Source organism: Salmo trutta, unplaced genomic scaffold (assembly GCF_901001165.1).
Source record: "Salmo trutta unplaced genomic scaffold, fSalTru1.1, whole genome shotgun sequence".
Taxonomy (NCBI): domain Eukaryota; kingdom Metazoa; phylum Chordata; class Actinopteri; order Salmoniformes; family Salmonidae; genus Salmo; species Salmo trutta.
This window is the reverse complement of record NW_021823142.1, coordinates 1-27733: the sequence shown is the minus strand read 5'-3', so window position 1 is coordinate 27733 and position 27733 is coordinate 1. Positions and strand designations below refer to the sequence as shown.

Below are 27733 nucleotides of genomic sequence, written 5' to 3'. Positions count from 1 at the left end.
CCCTCCCTTCCCTCCCTCATTCTGTCCCTCAGTCCCTCTCTCAGTCTCCCTCCCTCAGTCCTGCTCTCTCTCCTCCAGGATGTGTGTACAGGTGAGTTGGAGAGGGGGGGGCATCCGAGTAACAAACTCTCTGTCTCCTCGGGTAAACCTCTTCAGCTGGGCAGAGTCTGCAAACACACACACACACACACACACACACACACACACACACACACACACACACACACACACACACACACACACACACACACGTGGGTGAACTCAATGTGTGTATCTGAGAGGTCACGGACTGCATACCCGTGTGTGTGTGTGTGTGTACTCACCCTGTCTGCGTGCAGCAGGTGTGTGTGAACGTGTGTGTAGCGTGCAGATGAGAGTCAGGGGACGACACACAGCGCTGCTGCTACACACACAGGACAGGTACCGGAGGAGAGGGTCTTCAGCATCCACGTCACACACCTGCACAAACACAACATGTTATATAAGGGACATGGTGCCATTTCAGACACATAACATGTTATATAAGGGACAGGGTGCCATTTCAGGCTCATAACATGTTATTTAAGGGACAAGGTGGCATTTCAGACATGTTATATAAGGGACAAGGTGCCATTTCAGACTCATAACATGTTATATAAGGGACAAGGTGCCATTTCAGACATGTTATATAAGGGACAGGTGCCATTTCAGACTAATAGCATGTTATAAGGGACAAGGTGCCATTTCAGACAGTTATATAAGGGACAAGGTGCCATTTCAGTCATAACATGTTATATAAGGGACAGGGTGCCATTTCAGACTCATAGCATGTTATTAAGGGACAAGGTGCCATTTCAGACATGTTATATAAGGGACAAGGTGCCATTTCAGACTCATAACATGTTATATAAGGGACAAGGTGCCATTTCAGACACATAACATGTTATATATGGGACAGGGTGCCATTTCAGACACATAACATGTTATATAAGGGACAGGGTGCCATTTCAGACTCATAACATAAGGGACAAGGTGCCATTTCAGACACATAACATGTTATATAAGGGACAGGGTGCCATTTCAGACATGTTATATAAGGGACAAGGTGCCATTTCAGACTCATAACATGTTATTTAAGGGACAAGGTGCCATTTCAGACTCATAACATGTTATATAAGGGACAAGGTGCCATTTCAGACATGTTATATAAGGGACAGGGTGCCATTTCAGACTCATAACATGTTATTTAAGGGAGAGGGTGCCATTTCAGACATGTTATATAAGGGACAAGGTGTCATTTCAGACTCATAACACGTTATATAAGGGACAGGGTGCCATTTCAGACATGTTATATAAGGGACAGGGTGCAATTTCAGACTCATAACATGTTATATAAGGGACAAGGTGCCATTTCAGACTCATAACATGTTATATAAGGGACAGGGTGCCATTTCAGACTCATAACATGTTATATAAGGGACAGGGTGCCATTTCAGACTCATAACATGTTATAAAAGGGACAGGGTGCCATTTCAGACATGTTATATAAGGGACAAGGTGCCATTTCAGACTCATAACATGTTATTTAAGGGACAAGGTGCCATTTCAGACTAATAACATGTTATTTAAGGGACAAGGTGCCATTTCAGACATGTTATATAAGGGACAAGGTGCAATTTAAGACATGTTATATAAGGGACAGGGTGCCATTTCAGACACATAACATGTTATATAAGGGACAGGGTGCCATTTCAGACACATAACATGTTATATAAGGGACAAGTTGCCATTTCAGACACATAACATGTTATATAAGGGACAGGGTGCCATTTCAGACTCATAGCATGTTATTTAAGGGACAAGGTGGCATTTCAGACATGTTATAAAAGGGACAGGGTGCCATTTCAGACACATAACATGTTATATAAGGGACAGGGTGCCATTTCAGACTCATAACATGTTATATAAGGGACATGGTGCCATTTCAGACTCATAACATGTTATATAAGGGACATGGTGCCATTTCAGACATGTTATATAAGGGACAAGGTGCCATTTCAAACACATAACATGTTATATAAGGGACAGGGTGCCATTTCAGACATGTTATATAAGGGACAGGGTGCCATTTCAGACACATAACATGTTATATAAGGGACAAGGTGCAATTTCAGACACATAACATGTTATATAAGGGACAGGGTGCAATTTTAGACTCATAACATGTTATTTAAGGGACAAGGTGTCATTTCAGACATGTTACATAAGGGACAGGGTGCCATTTCAGACACATAACATGTTATATAAGGGACAGGGTGCCATTTCAGACACATAACATGTTATTTAAGGGACAAGGTGCCATTTCAGACTCATAACATGTTATTTAAGGGACAAGGTGCCATTTCAGACATGTTATATAAGGGACAAGGTGCAATTTCAGACATGTTATATAAGGGACAGGGTGCCATTTCAGACACATAACATGTTATATAAGGGACAAGGTGCCATTTCAGACATGTTATATAAGGGACAGGGTGCCATTTCAGACTCATAATATGTTATATAAGGAACAAGGTGCCATTTCAGACATGTTATATAAGGGACAAGGTGCCATTTCAGACATGTTATATAAGGGACAGGGTGCCATTTCAGACTCATAACATGTTATATAAGGGACAGGGTGCCATTTCAGACATGTTATATAAGGGACAGGGTGCCATTTCAGACACATAACATGTTATATAAGGGACAAGGTGCCATTTCAGACACATAACATGTTATATAAGGGACAAGGTGCCATTTCAGACACATAACATGTTATATAAGGGACAGGGTGCCATTTTAGACTCATAACATGTTATTTAAGGGACAAGGTGGCATTTCAGACATGTTATATAAGGGACAGGGTGCCATTTCAGACACATAACATGTTATATAAGGGACAGGGTGCCATTTCAGACTCATAACATGTTATATAAGGGACATGGTGCCATTTCAGACTCATAACATGTTATTTAAGGGACAAGGTGCCATTTCAGACTCATAACATGTTATTTAAGGGACAAGGTGCCATTTCAGACATGTTATATAAGGGACAAGGTGCAATTTCAGACATGTTATATAAGGGACAGGGTGCCATTTCAGACACATAACATGTTATATAAGGGACAAGGTGCCATTTCAGACATGTTATATAAGGGACAAGGTGCCATTTCAGACATGTTATATAAGGGACATGGTGCCATTTCAGACATGTTATATAAGGGACATGGTGCCATTTCAGACATGTTATATAAGGGACATGGTGCCATTTCAGACATGTTATATAAGGGACATGGTGCCATTTCAGATTCAATAAAGTGCCCACTAGAAGGACGTACAAAAAGTGATTAATTGATTGACTGATTAAGTGACCTCACCAGGCTCCGCCCCCGTGTGTAGACTCTGAGGTGACCTCTGACCCTCAGTGACCTCTGAAGCCCCTCCCACTGGGGCGTGGCTAACCCCAGTAGACCGGAAATTACTGGACAGGAGAACCAAATATGGGCCTCTCCACTGCCATCCTCTACAGCTGCCCTGTACACACACACACACACACACACGATTAACTCACACAAACACACACACACCCCAACACAAACAATAAAACATGTTAACTCACTTGGCTTCGGCCTGAAACACAGCAGAGGTAGAATTACAGGGAGGCTGAGACCTAGTACACCTCTCCTATAGGGGAGAGAGAGAGAGAGAGAGAGAGAGACAGAGAGACAGAGAGAGAGAGAGAGAGAGAGAGACACAGAGAGAGAGACACAGAGAGAGAGAGACAGAGAGACACAGAGAGAGAGACACAGAGAGAGAGAGAGAGAGAGAGAGAGAGAGAGAGGAGAGAGAGACAGAGAGAGAGAGAGAGAGAGACACAGAGAGAGAGACACAGAGAGAGAGACACAGAGAGAGAGAGACACAGAGAGAGAGAGAGACACAGAGAGAGAGGAGAGAGAGAGAGGAGAGAGAGACAGAGAGAGAGAGAGAGAGACACAGAGAGAGAGACACAGAGAGAGAGAGAGAGAGAGAGAGACACAGAGAGAGAGAGAGACACAGAGAGAGAGGAGAGAGAGAGGAGAGAGAGAGAGGAGAGAGACAGAAAGAGAGTTAGCTGTGTGACCTGGAATAACCTTTCCCATGACTCTGTGAACTCCTGATGACTAACCACAGACTGATGCTGTGTGTGTACGGGTGTGTGTATGGGTGTGTGTACGGGTGTGTGTATGCTGTGTGTATGCGGTGTGTGTATGCTGTGTGTACGGGTGTGTGTATGCTGTGTGTACGGGTGTGTGTATGCTGTGTGTATGGGTGTGTGTATGCGGTGTGTATGGGTGTGTGTATGCTGTGTGTACGGGTGTGTGTATGCGGTGTGTATGGGTGTGTGTACGGGTGTGTGTATGCTGTGTGTATGGGTGTGTGTATGCGGTGTGTATGCTGTGTGTATGGGTGTGTGTATGCTGTGTGTACGGGTGTGTGTATGCTGTGTGTATGGGTGTGTGTATGCTGTGTGTACGGGTGTGTGTATGCTGTGTGTACGGGTGTGTGTATGCTGTGTGTATGGGTGTGTGTATGCTGTGTGTGCGGGTGTGTGTATGCTGTGTGTACGGGTGTGTGTATGCGGTGTGTGTATGCTGTGTGTACGGGTGTGTGTATGCTGTGTGTATGGGTGTGTGTATGCTGTGTGTACGGGTGTGTGTATGCTGTGTGTATGGGTGTGTGTATGCTGTGTGTACGGGTGTGTGTATGCTGTGTGTGTATGCTGTGTGTACGGGTGTGTGTATGCGGTGTGTATGCGGTGTGTGTATGCGGTGTGTACGGGTGTGTGTATGCGGTGTGTGTATGCTGTGTGTACGGGTGTGTGTATGCGGTGTGTATGCGGTGTGTGTATGCGGTGTGTATGCGGTGTGTGTATGCTGTGTGTACGGGTGTGTGTATGCGGTGTGTATGGGTGTGTGTATGCTGTGTGTACGGGTGTGTGTATGCTGTGTGTACGGGTGTGTGTATGCTGTGTGTGTATGCTGTGTGTACGGGTGTGTGTAAGCGGTGTGTATGCGGTGTGTGTATGCGGTGTGTACGGGTGTGTGTATGCTGTGTGTACGGGTGTGTGTATGCGGTGTGTATGCGGTGTGTGTATGCGGTGTGTATGCGGTGTGTGTATGCTGTGTGTACGGGTGTGTGTATGCGGTGTGTATGGGTGTGTGTATGCTGTGTGTACGGGTGTGTGTATGCTGTGTGTACGGGTGTGTGTATGCTGTGTGTGTATGCTGTGTGTACGGGTGTGTGTATGCGGTGTGTATGCGGTGTGTGTATGCGGTGTGTACGGGTGTGTGTATGCGGTGTGTGTATGCTGTGTGTACGGGTGTGTGTATGCGGTGTGTGTATGCGGTGTGTGTATGCGTGTGGTATGCGGTGTGTGTATGCTGTGTGTACGGTGTGTTGTATGCGGTGTGTATGGGTGTGTGTATGCTGTGTGTATGGGTGTGTGTATGCTGTGTGTACGGGTGTGTGTATGCTGTGTGTATGGGGGTGTGTATGCGGTGTGTATGGGTGTGTGTATGCGGTGTGTATGGGTGTGTGTATGCTGTGTGTACGGGTGTGTGTATGCTGTGTGTATGGGTGTGTGTATGGGTGTGTGTACGGGTGTGTGTATGCTGTGTGTACGGGTGTGTGTATGCTGTGTGTATGGGTGTGTGTATGGGTGTGTGTACGGGTGTGTGTATGATGTGTGTATGGGTGTGTGTATGCTGTGTGTACGGGTGTGTGTATGCTGTGTGTACGGGTGTGTGTATGCGGTGTGTGTATGCTGTGTGTACGGGTGTGTGTATGCTGTGTGTATGGGTGTGTGTATGCGGTGTGTATGCGGTGTGTGTATGCTGTGTGTACGGGTGTGTGTATGGGTGTGTGTACGGGTGTGTGTATGCTGTGTGTACGGGTGTGTGTATGCTGTGTGTATGGGGTGTGTGTACGGGTGTGTGTATGCTGTGTGTGTATGCTGTGTGTACGGGTGTGTGTATGCGGTGTGTATGCGGTGTGTGTATGCGGTGTGTACGGGTGTGTGTATGCGGTGTGTGTATGCTGTGTGTACGGGTGTGTGTATGCGGTGTGTATGCGGTGTGTGTATGCGGTGTGTATGCGGTGTGTGTATGCTGTGTGTACGGGTGTGTGTATGCGGTGTGTATGGGTGTGTGTATGCTGTGTGTATGGGTGTGTGTATGCTGTGTGTACGGGTGTGTGTATGCTGTGTGTATGGGGTGTGTATGCGGTGTGTATGGGTGTGTGTATGCGGTGTGTATGGGTGTGTGTATGCTGTGTGTACGGGTGTGTGTATGCTGTGTGTATGGGTGTGTGTATGGGTGTGTGTACGGGTGTGTGTATGCTGTGTGTACGGGTGTGTGTATGCTGTGTGTATGGGTGTGTGTATGGGTGTGTGTATGGGTGTGTGTATGATGTGTGTATGGGTGTGTGTATGCTGTGTGTACGGGTGTGTGTATGCTGTGTGTACGGGTGTGTGTATGCGGTGTGTGTATGCTGTGTGTACGGGTGTGTGTATGCTGTGTGTATGGGTGTGTGTATGCGGTGTGTATGCGGGTGTGTGTATGCTGTGTGTACGGGTGTGTGTATGCGGTGTGTATGGGTGTGTGTATGCTGTGTGTATGGGTGTGTGTATGCGGTGTGTACGGGTGTGTGTATGCTGTGTGCATGGGTGTGTGTATGCGGTGTGTATGGGGTGTGTGTATGCGGTGTGTATGGGTGTGTGTATGCTGTATGTACGGGTGTGTGTATGCTGTGTGTATGGGTGTGTGTAGGGGTGTGTGTACGGGTGTGTGTATGCTGTGTGTACGGGTGTGTGTATGCTGTGTGTACGGGTGTGTGTATGGGTGTGTGTACGGGTGTGTGTATGCGGTGTGTACGGTGTGTGTATGCTGTGTGTATGGGTGTGTGTACGGGTGTGTGTATGCTGTGTGTGTATGCTGTGTGTACGGGTGTGTGTATGCGGTGTGTATGCGGTGTGTGTATGCGGTGTGTACGGGTGTGTGTATGCGGTGTGTGTATGCTGTGTGTATGGGTGTGTGTATGGGTGTGTATTGTGTATGCGGTGTGTATGCGGTGTGTGTATGCTGTGTGTACGGGTGTGTGTATGCGGTGTGTATGGGTGTGTGTATGCTGTGTGTATGGGTGTGTGTATGCTGTGTGTACGGGTGTGTGTATGCTGTGTGTATGGGGGTGTGTATGCGGTGTGTATGGGTGTGTGTATGCGGTGTGTATGGGTGTGTGTATGCTGTGTGTACGGGTGTGTGTATGCTGTGTGTATGGGTGTGTGTATGGGTGTGTGTACGGGTGTGTGTATGCTGTGTGTACGGGTGTGTGTATGCTGTGTGTATGGGTGTGTGTATGGGTGTGTGTATGGGTGTGTGTATGATGTGTGTATGGGTGTGTGTATGCTGTGTGTACGGGTGTGTGTATGCTGTGTGTACGGGTGTGTGTATGCGGTGTGTGTATGCTGTGTGTACGGGTGTGTGTATGCTGTGTGTATGGGTGTGTGTATGCGGTGTGTATGCGGTGTGTGTATGCTGTGTGTACGGGTGTGTGTATGCGGTGTGTATGGGTGTGTGTATGCTGTGTGTATGGGTGTGTGTATGCTGTGTGTACGGGTGTGTGTATGCTGTGTGCATGGGTGTGTGTATGCGGTGTGTATGGGTGTGTGTATGCGGTGTGTATGGGTGTGTGTATGCTGTATGTACGGGTGTGTGTATGCTGTGTGTATGGGTGTGTGTATGGGTGTGTGTACGGGTGTGTGTATGCTGTGTGTACGGGTGTGTGTATGCTGTGTGTACGGGTGTGTGTATGGGTGTGTGTACGGGTGTGTGTATGCGGTGTGTACCTGTGCGTATATACTGCCACACAGAGAGCAAGTCCACTGCAGCTGCAGGTAGAGAACACACACCACGTGACCTCGGACCCGGCCCACAATGCACTGCTCTGCCCCTGCCAATGCCCACACACCCAGAAGGATCATGGGAGGAGGAGAGTCACATGACCTGGAGAGAGAGACAAGGAAAAGGAGAGATGAGACTACAGACTGTTATAATACAGAGAGAAGAGACTGTTATAATACAGAGAGAATAGACTGTTATAATACAGAGAGAATAGACTGTTATAATACAGAGAGAATAGACTGTTATAATACAGAGAGAATAGACTGTTATAATACAGAGAGAAGAGACTGTTATAATACAGAGAGAATAGACTACAGACTGTTATAATACAGAGAGAAGAGACTGTTATAATACAGAGAGAATAGACTGTTATAATACAGAGAGAATAGACTACAGACTGTTATAATACAGAGAGAAGAGACTGTTATAATACAGAGAGAATAGACTGTTATAATACAGAGAGAATAGACTGTTATAATACAGAGAGAAGAGACTGTTATAATACAGAGAGAAGAGACTACAGACTGTTATAATACAGAGAGAAGAGACTACAGACTGTTATAATACAGAGAGAAGAGACTGTTATAATACAGAGAGAAGAGACTGTTATAATACAGAGAGAATAGACTGTTATAATACAGAGAGAATAGACTTCAGACTGTTATAATACAGAGAGAAGAGACTGTTATAATACAGAGAGAATAGACTGTTATAATACAGAGAGAAGAGACTGTTATAATACAGAGAGAAGAGACTGTTAAAATACAGAGAGAATAGACTGTTATAATACAGAGACTACAGACTGTTATAATACAGAGAGAAGAGACTGTTATAATACAGAGAGAATAGACTGTTATAATACAGAGAGAAGAGACTACAGACTGTTATAATACAGAGAGAATAGACTGTTATAATACAGAGAGAAGAGACTTCAGACTGTTATAATACAGAGAGAAGAGACTGTTATAATACAGAGAGAAGAGACTGTTATAATACAGAGAGAAGAGACTACAGACTGTTATAATACAGAGAGAAGAGACTGTTATAATACAGAGAGAATAGACTACAGACTGTTATAATACAGAGAGAAGAGACTGTTAAAATACAGAGAAGAGACTGTTAAAATACAGAGAGAAGAGACTACAGACTGTTATAATACAGAGAGAAGAGACTGTTATAATACAGAGAGAAGAGACTTCAGACTGTTATAATACAGAGAGAAGAGACTGTTATAATACAGAGAGAAGAGACTGTTATAATACAGAGAGAAGAGACTGTTATAATACAGAGAGAATAGACTGTTATAATACAGAGAGAAGAGACTGTTATAATACAGAGAGAAGAGACTGTTATAATACAGAGAGAAGAGACTGTTATAATACAGAGAGAAGAGACTGTTATAATACAGAGAGAAGAGACTACAGACTGTTAAAATACAGAGAGAAGAGACTGTTATAATACAGAGAGAAGAGACTACAGACTGTTAAAATACAGAGAGAAGAGACTGTTATAATACAGAGAGAAGAGACTGTTAAAATACAGAGAGAAGAGACTACAGACTGTTATAATACAGAGAGAAGAGACTGTTAAAATACAGAGAGAAGAGACTACAGACTGTTATAATACAGAGAGAAGAGACTGTTAAAATACAGAGAGAAGAGACTACAGACTGTTATAATACAGAGAGAAGAGACTGTTATAATACAGAGAGAAGAGACTGTTATAATACAGAGAGAAGAGACTACAGACTGTTATAATACAGAGAGAAGAGACTACAGACTGTTATAATACAGAGAGAAGAGACTGTTATAATACAGAGAGAAGAGACTGTTATAATACAGAGAGAAGAGACTGTTATAATACAGAGAGAATAGACTGTTATAATACAGAGAGAATAGACTTCAGACTGTTATAATACAGAGAGAAGAGACTGTTATAATACAGAGAGAATAGACTGTTATAATACAGAGAGAAGAGACTACAGACTGTTAAAATACAGAGAGAAGAGACTACAGACTGTTATAATACAGAGAGAAGAGACTACAGACTGTTATAATACAGAGAGAAGAGATTGTTATAATACAGAGAGAAGAGACTGTTATAATACAGAGAGAAGAGACTGTTATAATACAGAGAGAAGAGACTACAGACTGTTAAAATACAGAGAGAAGAGACTGTTAAAATACAGAGAGAAGAGACTGTTATAATACAGAGAGAAGAGACTGTTATAATACAGAGAGAAGAGACTGTTATAATACAGAGAGAAGAGACTACAGACTGTTAAAATACAGAGAGAAGAGACTGTTATAATACAGAGAGAAGAGACTACAGACTGTTAAAATACAGAGAGAAGAGACTGTTATAATACAGAGAGAAGAGACTGTTAAAATACAGAGAGAAGAGACTACAGACTGTTATAATACAGAGAGAAGAGACTGTTATAATACAGAGAGAAGAGACTGTTATAATACAGAGAGAAGAGACTACAGACTGTTATAATACAGAGAGAAGAGACTGTTATAATACAGAGAGAAGAGACTGTTATAATACAGAGAGAATAGACTGTTATAATACAGAGAGAATAGACTTCAGACTGTTATAATACAGAGCAGAAGAGACTGTATAATACAGAGAGAATAGACTGTTATAATACAGAGAGAAGAGACTGTTATACTACAGAGAGAAGAGACTGTTAAAATACAGAGAGAATAGACTGTTATAATACAGAGACTACAGACTGTTATAATACAGAGAGAAGAGACTGTTATAATACAGAGAGAATAGACTGTTATAATACAGAGAGAAGAGACTACAGACTGTTATAATACAGAGAGAATAGACTGTTATAATACAGAGAGAAGAGACTTCAGACTGTTATAATACAGAGAGAAGAGACTGTTATAATACAGAGAGAAGAGACTGTTATAATACAGAGAGAAGAGACTGTTATAATACAGAGAGAAGAGACTACAGACTGTTAAAATACAGAGAGAAGAGACTGTTAAAATACAGAGAGAAGAGACTGTTATAATACAGAGAGAAGAGACTGTTATAATACAGAGAGAAGAGACTGTTATAATACAGAGAGAAGAGACTACAGACTGTTAAAATACAGAGAGAAGAGACTGTTATAATACAGAGAGAAGAGACTACAGACTGTTAAAATACAGAGAGAAGAGACTGTTATAATACAGAGAGAAGAGACTGTTAAAATACAGAGAGAAGAGACTACAGACTGTTATAATACAGAGAGAAGAGACTGTTAAAATACAGAGAGAAGAGACTACAGACTGTTATAATACAGAGAGAAGAGACTGTTAAAATACAGAGAGAAGAGACTACAGACTGTTATAATACAGAGAGAAGAGACTGTTATAATACAGAGAGAAGAGACTGTTATAATACAGAGAGAAGAGACTACAGACTGTTATAATACAGAGAGAAGAGACTACAGACTGTTATAATACAGAGAGAAGAGACTGTTATAATACAGAGAGAAGAGACTGTTATAATACAGAGAGAAGAGACTGTTATAATACAGAGAGAATAGACTGTTATAATACAGAGAGAATAGACTTCAGACTGTTATAATACAGAGAGAAGAGACTGTTATAATACAGAGAGAATAGACTGTTATAATACAGAGACTACAGACTGTTATAATACAGAGAGAAGAGACTTCAGACTGTTATAATACAGAGAGAAGAGACTGTTATAATACAGAGAGAAGAGACTGTTAAAATACAGAGAGAATAGACTGTTATAATACAGAGACTACAGACTGTTATAATACAGAGAGAAGAGACTTCAGACTGTTATAATACAGAGAGAAGAGACTGTTATAATACAGAGAGAAGAGACTGTTATAATACAGAGAGAATAGACTACAGACTGTTATAATACAGAGAGAATAGACTTCAGACTGTTATAATACAGAGAGAATATACTTCAGACTGTTAAAATACAGAGAGAAGAGACTACAGACAGTTATAATACAGAGAGAAGAGACTGTTATAATACAGAGAGAAGAGACTGTTAAAATACAGAGAAGAGACTACAGACTGTTATAATACAGAGAGAATAGACTTCAGACTGTTATAATACAGAGAGAATAGACTTCAGACTGTTATAATACAGAGAGAATAGACTTCAGACTGTTATAATACAGAGAGAATAGACTTCAGACTGTTATAATACAGAGAGAAGAGACTGTTATAATACAGAGAGAATATACTTCAGACTGTTAAAATACAGAGAGAAGAGACTACAGACTGTTAAAATACAGAGAGAAGAGACTGTTATAATACAGAGAGAAGAGACTACAGACTGTTATAATACAGAGAGAAGAGACTGTTAAAATACAGAGAAGAGACTACAGACTGTTATAATACAGAGAGAAGAGACTGTTATAATACAGAGAGAATAGACTACAGACTGTTATAATACAGAGGGAAGAGACTACAGACTGTTATAAAACAGAGAGAAGAGACTGTTATAATACAGAGAGAAGAGACTGTTATAATACAGAGAGAAGAGACTGTTAAAATACAGAGAATAGACTACAGACTGTTATAATACAGAGAGAAGAGACTGTTATAATACAGAGAGAATAGACTACAGACTGTTATAATACAGAGAGAAGAGACTACAGACTGTTATAAAACAGAGAGAAGAGACTGTTATAATACAGAGAGAAGAGACTGTTATAATACAGAGAGAAGAGACTGTTATAATACAGAGAGAATAGACTACAGACTGTTATAATACAGAGAGAATAGACTACAGACTGTTATAATACAGAGAGAAGAGACTACAGACTGTTATAATACAGAGAGAAGAGACTGTTATAATACAGAGAGAAGAGACTACAGACTGTTATAATACAGATAGAAGAGATTGTTATAATACAGAGAGAAGAGACTACAGATTGTTATAATACAGAGAGAAGAGACTACAGACTGTTATAATACAGAGAGAAGAGACTGTTATAATACAGAGAGAAGAGACTGTTATAATACAGAGAGAAGAGACTACAGACTGTTATAATACAGAGAGAAGAGACTGTTATAATACAGAGAGAAGAGACTACAGACTGTTATAACACAGAGAGAAGAGACTGTTATAATACAGAGAGAAGAGACTGTTATAATACAGAGAGAAGAGACTACAGACTGTTATAATACAGAGAGAAGAGACTGTTATAATACAGAGAGATGAGACTACAGACTGTTATAATACAGAGAGAAGAGACTGTTATAATACAGAGAGAAGAGTCTGTTATAATACAGAGAGAAGAGATTGTTATAATACAGAGAGAAGAGACCGTTATAATACAGAGAGAAGAGACTACAGACTGTTATAATAAAGAGAGAAGAGACTACAGACTGTTAAAATACAGAGAGAAGAGACTACAGACTGTTAAAATACAGAGAGAAGAGACTACAGACTGTTATAATACAGAGAGAAGAGACTGTTATAATACAGAGAGAAGAGACTACAGACTGTTATAATACAGAGAGAAGAGACTGTTATAATACAGAGAGATGAGACTACAGACTGTTATAATACAGAGAGAAGAGACTGTTATAATACAGAGAGAAGAGACTGTTATAATACAGAGAGAAGAGACTACAGACTGTTATAATACAGAGAGAAGAGACTGTTAAAATACAGAGAGAAGAGACTGTTATAATACAAAGAGACTGTTAAAATACAGAGAGAAGAGACTGTTATAATACAGAGAGAAGAGACTACAGACTGTTATAATACAGAGAGAAGAGACTTAAAATACAGAGAAGAGACTGTTATAACACAGAGAGAAGAGACTACAGACTGTTATAATACAGAGAGAAGAGACTTAAAATACAGAAAAGAGACTACAGACTGTTATAATACAGAGAGAAGAGACTACAGACTGTTATAATACAGAGAGAAGAGACTGTTATAATACAGAGAGAAGAGACTACAGACTGTTATAATACAGAGAGAAGAGACTGTTATAATACAGAGAGAATAGACTACAGATTGTTATAATACATTGAGAAGAGACTGTTATAATACAGAGACAAGAGACTACAGACTGTTATAATACAGAGAGAAGAGACTGTTATAATACAGAGAGATGAGACTACAGACTGTTATAATACAGAGAGAAGAGACTGTTATAATACAGAGAGAAGAGACTGTTATAATACAGAGAGAAGAGACTACAGACTGTTATAATACAGAGAGAAGAGACTGTTAAAATACAGAGAGAAGAGACTGTTATAATACAAAGAGACTGTTAAAATACAGAGAGAAGAGACTGTTATAATACAGAGAGAAGAGACTACAGACTGTTATAATACAGAGAGAAGAGACTTAAAATACAGAGAAGAGACTGTTATAACACAGAGAGAAGAGACTACAGACTGTTATAATACAGAGAGAAGAGACTTAAAATACAGAAAAGAGACTACAGACTGTTATAATACAGAGAGAAGAGACTACAGACTGTTATAATACAGAGAGAAGAGACTGTTATAATACAGAGAGAAGAGACTACAGACTGTTATAATACAGAGAGAAGAGACTGTTATAATACAGAGAGAATAGACTACAGATTGTTATAATACAGTGAGAAGAGACTGTTATAATACAGAGAGAAGAGACTACAGACTGTTATAATACAGAGAGAAGAGACTGTTATAATACAGAGAGATGAGACTACAGACTGTTATAATACAGAGAGAAGAGAGGAGGAGGGGAGAGGAGGAGGAGAGGAGGAGGAGGAGGAGGAGGGGAGGGAGAGATGAGGAGAGAACTCACTGGGCGCCAGTCTTTCCCAGGGCCATGATGGTCAAACAGCTGACTGGGACAGAACGACAATACACACTTCCTGCCCTGCAACACACAAACACAGTGTTTTAATACACACTTCCTGCCCTACACACACACATACAGTGTTTTAATACACACTTCCTGCCCTGCAACACACAAACACAGTGTTTTAATACACACTTCCTGCCCTGCAACACACAAACACACAGTGTTTTAATACACACTTCCTGCCCTGCAACACACAAACACACAGTGTTTTAATACACACTTCCTGCCCTGCAACACACAAACACACAGTGTTTTAATACACACTTCCTGCCCTGCAACACACAAACACAGTGTTTTAATAAACACTTCCTGCCCTGCAACACACAAACACACAGTGTTTTAATACACACTTCCTGCCCTGCAACACACAAACACACAGTGTTTTAATACACACTTCCTGCCCTGCAACACACAAACACACAGTTTTAATACACACTTCCTGCCCTGCAACACACAAACACAGTGTTTTAATACACACTTCCTGCCCTGCAACACACAAACACAGTGTTTTAATACACACTTCCTGCCCTGCAACACACAGACACACAATAATACACCTTCTGGAGCGTTTTAATACACCTTCTGGAGCGTTTTAATACACCTTCTGGAGCGTTTTAAAACACCTTCTGGAGCGTTTTAATACACCTTCTGGAGCGTTTTAATACACCTTCTGGAGCGTTTTAATACACCTTCTGGAGCGTTTTAATACACCTTCTGGAGTGTTTTAATACACCTTCTGGAGCGTTTTAATACACCTTCTGGAGTGTTTTAATACACTTTCTGAGGTGTTTTAATACACCATCTGGAGCGTTTTAACACACCTGGAGCGTTTTAATACACCTTCTGGAGTGTTTTAACACACCTTCTGGAGCGTTTTAATACACCTTCTGGAGCGTTTTAATACACCTTCTGGAGCGTTTTAATACACCTTCTGGAGCGTTTTAATACACCTTCTGGAGTGTTTTAATACACCTTCTGGAGCGTTTTAATACACCTTCTGGAGTGTTTTAATACACTTTCTGAGGTGTTTTAATACACCTTCTGGAGCGTTTTAATACACCTTCTTGAGCGTTTTAATACACCTTCTGGAGCGTTTTAATAAGCGTTTTAATACACCTTCTGGAGCGTTTTAATACACCTTCTGGAGCGTTTTAACACACCTTCTTTCCGCTGTTATATCAGTTATTGTGATACCACGAACACAATATAGCTTGACAAAACATTATGAACACCTGCTCTTTCCATGACAGACTGACCAGGTGAATCCAGGTGAATCCAGGTGAAAGCTATGATCCCTTATTGATGTTCACTTGTTAAATCCACTTCAATCAGTGTAGATGAAGGGGAGGAGACGGGTTAAAGAAGGATTTTTAAGCCTTGAGACAATTGAGACATGGATTGTGTTTGTGTGCCATTCAGAGGGTGAACGGGATATGGTAGTAGGTGCCAGGTGCTCCGGGTTTGAGTGTCAAGAACTGCAATGCTGCTGGGTTTTTCACGCTCAACAGTTTCCCCGTTTGTATCAAGAATGTTCCACCACCCAAAGGACATCCAGCCAACTGGACACAACTGTGGGAAGCACTGGAGTCAACATGGGCCAGCATCCCTGGAGTCAACATGGGCCAGCATCCCTGGAGTCAACATGGGCCAGCATCCCTGGAGTCAACATGGACCAGCATCCCTGGAGTCAACATGGACCAGCATCCCTGGAGTCAACATGGGCCAGCATCCCTGGAGTCAACATGGGCCAGCATCCCTGGAGTCAACATTGGCCAGCATCCCTGGAGTCAATATGGACCAGCATCCCTGGAGTCAACATGGGCCAGCATCCTTGGAGTCAACATGGGCCAGCATCACTGGAGTCAACATGGGCCATCATCCCTGGAGTCAACATGGGCCAGCATCCCTGGAGTCAACATGGACCAGCATCCCTGGAGTCAACATGGGCCAGCATCCCTGGAGTCAACATGGACCAGCATCCCTGGAGTCAACATGGACCAGCATCCCTGGAGTCAACATGGGCCAGCATCCCTGGAGTCAACATGGGCCAGCATCCCTGGAGTCAACATGGGCCAGCATCCCTGGAGTCAACATGGACCAGCATCCCTGGAGTCAACATGGGCCATCATCCTTGGAGTCAACATGGGCCAGCATCCCTGGAGTCAACATGGGCCAGCATCCCTGGAGTTAACATGGACCAGCATCCCTGGAGTCAACATGGGCTAGCATCCCTGGAGTCACCATGGGCCAGCATCCCTGTGGAACGCTTTCAACACCTTGTAGAGTCCACGCCCGAAGAATTAAAGCTGTTCTGCGGTACAACTGAATATTATATGTTAATGTTTTTAGTTCACTCAGATGAAATAGTTCTAAAGTACAGCTGATGTTCGGTGTACTCAGTATATGTGTGTGTGTGTGTGTGTGTGTGTGTGTGTGTGTGTGTGTTACCGTGACAGCCTGCGATGGAAGCTGGTGAACAGGACAGTGTTTCCAGGTACCAGACCAGGTGGGTACGGGGTGAGGCTCAGGTCCAAATACACCTGCAGGCTGCGCCCTCTGGGGTCCACACACACCGTCAACCTCACACTCAGCCCTGCCTCCACGTCTACACACACAGGTAAAACACACACACACAGGTAAAACACACACACAGGTAAAACACACACACACACACACACACAGGTAAAACACACACACACACACAGGTAAAACGCACACAGGTAAAACACACACACACAGGTAAAACACACACACACAGGTAAAATACACACACACACACACAGGTAAAACACACAAACACACAGGTAAAACACAAACACAAAGGTAAAATACAAACACATTGAATCAACATCTAAGCCTATACTGGGAGACTGTATAGAGCAGCGGGGTCCAAGGTCAACTCCAACCCTGGTCCTGGAGAGAGACCCTCCTGGAGGTTTACACTCCAACCCTGGTCCTGGAGAGATACCCTCCTGGAGGTTTACACTCCAACCCTGGTCCTGGAGAGATACCCTCCTGGAGGTTTTAACTCCAACCCTGGTCCTGGAGAGATACCCTCCTGGAGGTTTACACTCCAACCCTGGTCCTGGAGAGATACCCTCCTGGAGGTTTACACTCCAACCCTGTTCCTGGAGGTTTTAACTCCAACCCTGTTCCTGGAGAGATACCCCTCCTGAAGGTTTTAACCCCAACCCTGTTCCTGGAGAGATACCCTCCTGTAGGTTTTAACTCCAACCCTGTTCCTGGAGGTTAACTCCAGCCCTGTTCCTGGAGGTTAACCCCAACCCTGGTCCTGGAGAGATACCCTCCTGTAGGTTTTAACTCCAACCCTGTTCCTGGAGGTTTTAACTCCAACCCTGTTCCTGGAGAGATACCCTCCTGGAGGTTTTAACTCCAACCCTGTTCCTGGAGAGATACCCTCCCGGAGGTTTTAACTCCAACCCTGTTCCTGGAGAGATACCCTCCCGGAGGTTTTAACTCCAACCCTGTTCCTGGAGAGATATCCTCCTGGAGGTTTTAACTCCAACCCTGTTCCTGGAGAGAGACCCTCCTGGAGGTTTTAACTCCAACCCTGTTCCTGGAGAGATACCCTCCTGTAGGTTTTAACTCCAACCCTGTTCCTGGAGAGAGACCCTCCTGTAGGTTTTAACTCCAACCCTGTTCCTGGAGAGAGACCCTCCTGGAGGTTTTAACTCCAACCCTGTTCCTGGAGAGATACCCTCCTGGAGGTTTTAACTCCAACCCTGTTCCTGGAGAGATACCCTCCTGGAGGTTTTAACTCCAACCCTGTTCCTGGAGAGATACCCTCCTGGAGGTTTTAACTCCAACCCTGTTCCTGGAGAGATACCCTCCTGGAGGTTTTAACTGCAACCCTGTTCCTGGAGAGAGACCCTCCTGGAGTGTAGATATCCAGGAACAGCCCTGATATACACAAACCCAACAGTTAAAACACACACAGCCTCACCTCTCACAGAAGAGTGATCTGTGCAGGTGCGTCTCGTACCTCTCTGTGCAGGTGTGTCTCGTACCTCTCTGTGCAGGTGTGTCTCGTACCTCTCTGTATAAGAGTGTGTGTCTCGTACCTCTCTGTGTAAGAGTGTGTGTCTCGTACCTCTCTGTGTAGGAGTGTGTGTGGTCGTCCCTCTCTGTAGGGTGATCCTCTGAGAGATGACTCCATGGAACGAGACCAGATCCACCCCACTGCTACAACACACAGAGAGAGGTGATGATGATGGTGATGATGATGATGATGGTACCTGAGCCTACCTGGTCTGCCCGACCGTTTAGTCACGTAATTAGGCTTCTCCAGTCATGAAATTATGAAAATCAGGATAATTACTTTTTAGTGTAAGAGCTGTTTGAAAAAGATCGCCTGAAATTTCAGCTTGTTTTGGTTGGATGGAGTTTTGGCCTGCCTGGTGACATCACCAATAAGACTGAGAGTTCCAAACCTCTCGGCCAATAACAGAGTTCCAAACCTCTCGGCCAATAACAAAGTTCCAAACCTCTCCGCCAATAACAGAGTTCCAAACCTCTCGGCCAATAACAGAGTTCCAAACCTCTCGGCCAATAACAGTTCGTTTTCAGTTTTCCCATTCCCCACTCAGTCCTAGCAAAATTCTGGCTTAAGAAGTTGCTCTTGGTTAAGAAGCTATTTGTTTCTTGTTGACCATTTTAATGTGAAACAATCAGAGTAAGGTACTTCATTGTCACCTAGAATTGACTTGATACTGAGATTAAAATGGCTGCATTGGACCTTTAACTTCTTCGGGCTAGGGGGCAGTATTCGGAAGTTCGGATGACTGAGGTGCCCAAAGTAAACTGCCTGTTACTCAGGCCCAGAAGCTAGGATATGCATATAATTGGTAGATTTGGATAGAAAACACTCTGAAGTTTCTAAATCTGTTAAAATAATGTCTGTGAGTATAACAGAACTGATATGGCAGGCAAAAACCCGAGGAGAATCCATCCGGAATTGTTTTTGTTTTTTTGAGGTCACAGCCCATTCAAATCCTTGTTTATGGGAGATTCAAAAGGAATACCTCCCAGATTGCAGTTCCTAAGGCTTCCACTAGATGTCAACAGTCTTTAGAAAGGGTTTCTGGCTTGTTTTTGAAAAATGAGCTAGAATTTGTAGTTTTTCCTAGGTGGCTCTCATTTTGACTGTAGTGTTGTGGCCCGCGTGGATGAGGGGGCACACTTTGTTATTTATCTCCGGTATTGAACACACCGTCTTAAATTTGATCGTTTATTTACATATTACGGTACCTGAGGATTGATTAGAAACGTTGTTTGACTTGTTTGGACGAAGTTTATTGGTGACTTTTGGGATTCCTTTGTATGCAATTTGAACGAGGGGAACAGGTGGATTACTGAATCAAGCGCGCCAACTAAACTGACTTTTTGGGGATATAAAGAAGGACTTTATCGAACAAAACGACCATTTGTTATGTAGCTGGGACCCTTGTGATCGCAAACAGAGGAAGATCTTCAAAGGTAGGTGATTTATTTTATCGCTATTTCTGACTTTCATGATGCCTCTGCTGGTTTGGAAAATGTTTTTAATGCTTTTGTACGCGGGGCGCTGTCCTCAGATAATCGCATGGTATGCTTTCGCCGTAAAGCCTTTTTGAAATCTGACAAAGCGGCTGGATTAACAAGAAGTTACACTTTTAAATGATGTATGACACTTGTATTTTCATGAATGTTTAATATTACGATTTTTGTATTTTGAATTTCGCGCTCTGCAGTTTCACCGGATGTTGTCGAGGTGGGGCGCTAGCGGCACGTCTAGCCCGTTAAGCAAGGCAAACTCAAACAGCCACAGATAAAGTATTTGAAATAATTGTTTAAGTATTTGAAATCCAGGTCTGGTCTGGATGGCAATGATGAAGGTTATCTGTGGCTCTGTGGCCTGGGTGATGAAGGTTATCTGTGGTCTGGGTGATGAAGGTTATCTGTGGCTCTGTGGTCTGGGTGATGAAGGTTATCTGTTGCTCTGTGTGATTTCTTGATCTATAATTCTTTCCCCCATTTATCCAGAGTACGGAGTTCCTAACCCTGATGGTGCCGAAGGAGATGGTCGCCTCGCTTCGAGTTCTTAGGAAACTATGGAGTATTTTGTTTTTATTATGTATTTTTTCTTACATTGTTACCCCAGAAAATCTTAAGTCTTATTACATACAGCCGGGAAGAACTATTGGATATAAGAGCGATGTCAACTCATCAACATTACGACCAGGAATACGACTTCCCCAAAGTGTATCCTCTGTTTGGACCACCACCCAGGACAATGGATCTAATCCCAGTAGCCGAGCCAAGACAACGGCGCCGCAGAAGGGGCAGACGAAGCGGCCACCTGGTCAGGCTCCGTAGACATGCACATCGCCCACCACTCCCGAGTATACTACTCACCAATGTCCAGTCTCTCGACAACACGGCAGACGAAATTCGAGCAAGGGTTGTCTTCCAGAGAGACATCAGAGATTGTAACATTCTCTGTTTCATGGAAACATGGCTCACTCAGGATTTGTTGTCGGAATCGTTCATCATGCCGACAGAAACATGCATCGTGCCGACAGAAACAAACACCTCTCTGGGAAGAAGGGCGGGGGTGTATGCCTCATGATTAATGACTCATGGTGTAATCATAACAACATACAGGAACTCAAGTCCTTCAGCTCACCCGACCTAGAATTCTTTACAATCAATTGCCGGCCATTTTACCTACCAAGAGAATTCCCGTCAATTATATTCACAGCTGTGTACATCCCCCCTCAAGCAGAGCCCAAGACGGCCCTCAAGGAACGTCAATATGTAAACTGGAAACCATATATCCTGAGGCTGAATTTATAGTAGCTGGGTATTTTAACAAATCAAATTTGAGAACAAAGCTACCTAAATTCTATCAGCATATTGACTGTCGTACTCGTGCTGGGAAAACACTGGATCACTGCTACTCTAACTTCCGCAATGCATACAAGGCCCTCCCCCGCCCTCCCTTCAGCAAATCCGACCACGACTCCATCTTTGCTGGAGTCGTGGTCCCACCAATGGGAAGCCACGCTTCAAGATTGTTTTGATCACGCGGACAGGAATATGTTCCGATCAGTCTCAGAGAATGACATTGATCTATACGCTGACTTGGTGAGTGAAAAAGAAGAGCATAGGAGCGCGATCCACCGCATTTAACCATGGAAAGAGGTCTGGAAATATGGCTGAAAATAAACAGTTTAGTTATTCCCTCCGCAAGGCAATCAATCAAGAGAAATGCCGGACAAGGTGGAGTCGCAATTCAATGGCTCAGACACGAGACATGTGTGACAGGGTCTACAGGAAATCACAGACTACAAAAACAGCCACGTCACGGACATCGACGTCACGCTTCCGGACAAACTAAACACCTTCTTTGCCCACTTTGAGGATAAAACAGTGGCACCGTCGCGGCCCGTTAACTTCTTATGGGCAGCCGAGGATGGTTTGTCATCGGGGTTTCACCTGCCATATCAGTTCTGTTATACTCACATACATTATTTTAACAGTTTTAGAAACTTCAGAGTGTTTTCTATCCAAATATATTGATATGCATCCAATTGTATGCATATCCTCGCTTCTGGGCCTGAGTAACAGGCAGTTTACTTTGGGCACGCTTTTCATCCGGACGTGAAAATACTCAGAGGTTAACAAGGACTGTGCCCCCCCCCCTCTCCTTCTCAGTGGCTGACGGGAGTGAAACGTTTAAACATGTTAACCCTCGCAAGGCTGCAGGCCCAGACGGCATCCCTAGCCGCGTCCTCAGAGCATGCACAGACCAGCTGGCTGGTGTGTTTACAGACATATTCAATCAATCCCTATCCCAGTCTGTTGTCCCCACATGCTTCAAGATGGCCATCATTGTTCCTTTACCCAAGAAGGCAAAGATAACTGAACTAAATGACTATCGCCCCGTAGCACTTCTGTCATCATGAAGTGCTTTGAAAGACTAGTCAAGGATCATATCACCTCTACCTTACAGGCCACCCTAGACCCACTTCAGTTTGCTTACCGTCCCAACAGGTCCATAGACGAGGCAATCGCCATCACACTGCCCTATCCCATCTGGACAAGAGGAATACCTATGTCTGAATGCTGTTCATTGACTACAGCTCAGCATTCAAAACCATAGTACCCTCCAAGCTCATCATCAAGCTGGAGGCCCTGGGTCTGAACCCCGCCCTGTGCAATTGGGTCCTGGACTTTGACGGGCCGCCCCCAGGTGGTGAAGGTAGGAAACAACATCTCCACTTCGCTGACCCTCAACACTGGGGCCCCACAAGGGTGTGTGCTCAGCCCTCTCCTGTACTCCCTGTTCACCCACGACTGAGTGGCCATGCACTCCTCCAACTCAATCATCAAGTTTGCAGACGACACAACAGAAGTAGGCTTGATTACCAACAACGACGAGTCGGCCTACTGGGAGGAGGTGAGGGCACATAGTGGGGTGTCAGGAAAACAACCTCTCACTCAACGTCAAAACAAAGGAGATGATCATGGACTTGAGGAAACAGCAGAGGGAGCAGCCCCATATCCACATCGACGGGACAGCAGTGGAGAAGATGGAAAGTTTTAAGTTCCTCGGAGTACACGTCACTGACAAACTGAAATGGTCCACCCACACAAACAGCGTGGTGAAGGCGGCACAGCAGCGCCTCTTAAACCTCAGGAGGATGAAGAAATGTTGTCACCCAAAACCCTGACAAACTTTTACAGATGCACTATCAAGAGCATCGTGTTGGGCTGTATCACCGCCTGGTACAGCAACTGCACCCCCCTCAACCGTAAACTATCTGCCCTCCAGGACACCTACACCACCCGATGTCACAGGAAGGACAACAACCACCCGAGCCACTGCCTGTTCACCCCGCTACCATCCAGAAGGCGAGGTCAGTACAGGTGCATCAAAGCTGGGACCGAGAGACTGAAAAACAGCTTCTATCTCAAGGCCATCAGACTGCTTAACAGCCATCACTAACTCAGAGAGGCTGCTGCCTACATTGAGACCCAATCACTGGCCACTTTAATAAATTAATCACTAGTCACTTTAAACTATGCCACTTTAAATAGTGGCACTTTAATAATGTCTACAAATCTTACATTACTCATATCACATGTATATACTGTATTTTATACCATCTACTGCACCTTGCCTATGCCGCTCGGCCATCGCTCATCCATATACTTATATGTACATATTCTCATTCACCCCTTTAGATTTGTGTGTATTAATTGTTGGGGAATTGTTAGATTACTTGTTAGATATTACTGCACTGTCGGAACTAGAAGCACAAGCATTTCACTACACTCACAATAACACCTGCTAACCATGTGACCAATAACATTTGATTTGATTGTGTAGATTTGTTTTCTTACCTGCAGTCCAGGACCTCAGCCACAGACATGACCTTCTGAGAAATTAACTGGAGGAGAGAGAGGTCAGGGTTTAGAGGTCAGGGGTTAACTGGAGGAGAGAGAGGTCAGGGGTTAACTGGAGGAGAGAGAGGTCAGGGGTTAGAGGTCAGGGTTTAGAGGTCAGGGGTTAACTGGAGGAGAGAGAGGTCAGGGGTTAACTGGAGGAGAGAGAGGTCAGGGGTTAGAGGTCAGGGTTTAGAGGTCAGGGGTTAACTGGAGGAGAGAGAGGTCAGGGTTTAGAGGTCAGGGTTTAACTGGAGGAGAGAGAGGTCAAGGGTTAGAGATCAGGGTTTAGAGGTCAGGGGTTAACTGGAGGAGAGAGAGGTCAGGGTTTAGAGGTCAGGGTTTAACTGGAGGAGAAAGAGGTCAAGGGTTAGAGATCAGGGTTTAGAGGTCAGGGGTTAACTGGAGGAGAGAGAGGTCAGGGTTTAGAGGTCAGGGGTTAACTGGAGAGAGAGGTCAGGGTTTAGAGGTCAGGGTTTAACTGGAGGAGAGAGAGGTCAGGGGTTAGAGATCAGGGTTTAGAGGTCAGGGGTTAGAGGTCAGGGTTTAACTGGAGGGGAGAGAGGTCAGGGTTTAGAGGTCAGGGTTTAGAGGTCAGGGTTTAGAGATCAGGGTTTAGAGGTCAGGGTTTAGAGGTCAGGGGTTACAGTTAGTGATCACTTCAAGGCTGGGGTGTGTTTACTGAACGTTTTCCTACGTTGCGTGGTGGTTTGCACTGAAGAACACGTTTCCCCAAAACTGAGCACAGCATTCTTCAACAGAACAAGAGGTTCATTCACTCATGTTGGGTGGGTGTGGCCTGGGTGTGTGGGGTGTGGCCTGGGTGTGTGGGGTGTGGCCTGGGTGTGTGGGGTGTGGCCTGGGTGTGTGGGGTGTGGCCTGGGGTGTGTGGGGTGTGGCCTGGGTGTGTGGGGTGTGGCCTGGGTGTGTGGGGTGTGGCCTGGGTGTGTGGGTGTGGCCTGGGTGTGTGGGGTGTGGCCTGGGTGTGTGGGTGGGCCTGGGTGTGGGGTGGGTGTGTGGGGTGTGGCCTGGGTGTGTGGGGTGTGGCCTGGGTGTGGGGTGGGTGTGTGGGGTGTGGCCTGGGTGTGTGGGGTGTGGCCTGGGTGTGTGGCCTGGGTGTGTGGGGTGTGGCCTGGGTGTGTGGGGTGGGCCTGGGTGTGTGGGGTGTGGCCTGATCAGGCACAGACAGGGTTCTACTAGTTTGGTGGTTATATGTCTAAAGTATTTCAGACAGGACTAGTTTGGTGGTTATATGTCTAAAGTATTTCAGACAGGACTAGTTTGGTGGTTATATGTCTAAAGTATTTCAGACAGGACTAGTTTGGTGGTTATATGTCTAAAGTATTTCAGACAGGACTAGTTTGGTGGTTATATGTCTAAAGTATTTCAGACAGGACTCATCAGAATGGGTTGGAATAATAGCTCAACCAGTCTGTAACCATGGTTACAGCGATTTTTTTTTTCTTTTTTGGGGGGTTTATGTATTTTTCTGAGACCCACAAAAGGTCTGTGCATCGCCCTGATCAATATGTATATCAGCAGGTATATCTCTCTGGTCACCCCTAAAGCCAACTCCTCCTTTGGCCGTCTCTCCTTCCAGTTCTCTGCTGCCAATGACTGGAACGAACTACAAAAATCTCTGAAACTGGAAACACTTATCTCCCTCACTAGCTTTAAGCACCAGCTATCAGAGCAGCTCCCAGATCACTGCACCTGTACATAGCTCATCTATAATTTAGCCCAAACTACTACCTCTTCCCCTACTGTATTTATTTATTTTATTTATTTTGCTCCTTTGCACCATATTATTTATATTTTAACTTTGAACTTTCTTCAAACTACAAATCTACCATTCCAGTGTTTTTCTTGCTATACTTTATTTACTTTGCCACCATGGCATTTTTTGCCTTTACCTCCCTTATCTCACATCATTTGCTCACATTGTATATAGTCTTATTTTTTTCTACTGCATCATTGATTGTATGTTGTTTTACTCCATGTGTAACTCTGTGTTGTTGTATGTTGTCGAACTGCTTTGCTTTATCTTGGCCAGGTCACAATTGTAAATGAGAACTTGTTCTCAACTAGCCTACCTGGTTAAATAAAGGACTTGTTCTCAACTGTCCACCTGGTTAAATAAAGGACTTGTTCTCAACTTGCCTACCTGGTTAAATAAAGGACTTGTTCTCAACTTGCCTACCTGGTTAAATAAAGGACTTGTTCTCAACTAGCCTACCTGGTTAAATAAAGGACTTGTTCTCAACTTGCCACCTGGTTAAATAAAGGACTTGTTCTCAACTTGCCTACCTGGTTAAATAAAGGACTTGTTCTCAACTTGCCACCTGGTTAAATAAAGGACTTGTTCTCAACTAGCCTACCTGGTTAAATAAAGGACTTGTTCTCAACTAGCCTACCTGGTTAAATAAAGGACTTGTTCTCAACTTGCCTACCTGGTTAAATAAAGGACTTGTTCTCAACTTGCCTACCTGGTTAAATAAAGGACTTGTTCTCAACTAGCCTACCTGGTTAAATAAAGGACTTGTTCTCAACTAGCCACCTGGTTAAATAAAGGACTTGTTCTCAACTTGCCTACCTGGTTAAATAAAGGACTTGTTCTCAACTAGCCTACCTGGTTAAATAAAGGACTTGTTCTCAACTAGCCTACCTGGTTAAATAAAGGACTTGTTCTCAACTAGCCTACCTGGTTAAATAAAGGACTTGTTCTCAACTTGCCTACCTGGTTAAATAAAGGTGAAAAAAAAATTAAAAAAAAATGTGTCTATAAGGAATTACAAAATACTTTATTTTTAATTACAGGGTTGAGCACCGTTTAGTCCTGCTGAACGCAGCCCAGCTCACCTGGGAGTAGGGCGTGGTCAGGAGTGGGCGGGTCAGGGTGTGGATCCTCCAATCAGAGCGCACCAGGAGGGAGGGGTTCGTATGAAGCTCTACACCGCTCCTCCCAGCAACACGACAGCCAATCAGAACACTGGGATCCTGAGTGACAGGAACACGGGCCAAATCAGGCAGTAAAATACATCACATACTAAAAAACTTTACTAGATCCAAAGAAAACAACCCAAGTTTTTTAAGTTTATTAATTCGACCATTTTAAAATCACCACACATAAAACTGGAAAAATCCATACATACACATGATTTAAATCATAGAGGATATCAGACTATACAGTCTGGGACTGATTTCCATTGTTAAATCATGGAGGATATCAGACAATAAAGTCAAAAACCTTATGTGTAGGAGAGAGAGGGATGGAGGGAGGGAGGCAGAGAGAGGAAGAGAGAGAGGGATGGAGGGAGGGAGGGAGACAGAGAGAGGGAGAGAGAGATGGATGGAGGGAGGGAGGGACAGAGAGAGGGAGAGAGAGGGATGGAGGGAGGGAGACAGAGAGAGGAAGAGAGAGAGGGATGGAGGGAGACAGAGAGAGAGGGATGGAGGGA

The 27733-nt window shown here is 43.7% G+C and overlaps 1 protein-coding gene and 1 long non-coding RNA gene across 2 annotated transcripts; one reads left to right on the top strand and one right to left on the bottom strand.

The window, feature by feature from the left end:
• Positions 1–27280, bottom strand: LOC115189367 (CST complex subunit CTC1; the record flags this gene model as incomplete). Its single annotated transcript, XM_029747893.1, is given in 10 exon segments — positions 1–167; positions 324–459; positions 3399–3555; positions 3641–3705; positions 7904–8060; positions 14766–14840; positions 17274–17430; positions 18937–19028; positions 24234–24280; positions 27135–27280. Coding segments are annotated over 10 exon segments (1145 nt in total), but the record flags the coding sequence as incomplete, so codon positions are not given.
• LOC115189368 (uncharacterized) lies at positions 953–1183 on the top strand. The gene is made up of 3 exons (XR_003876896.1): positions 953–978; positions 1085–1124; positions 1165–1183. It is a non-coding gene; the product is annotated as an uncharacterized LOC115189368 (long non-coding RNA).
• Positions 27281–27733: the final 453 nt, after the last annotated feature.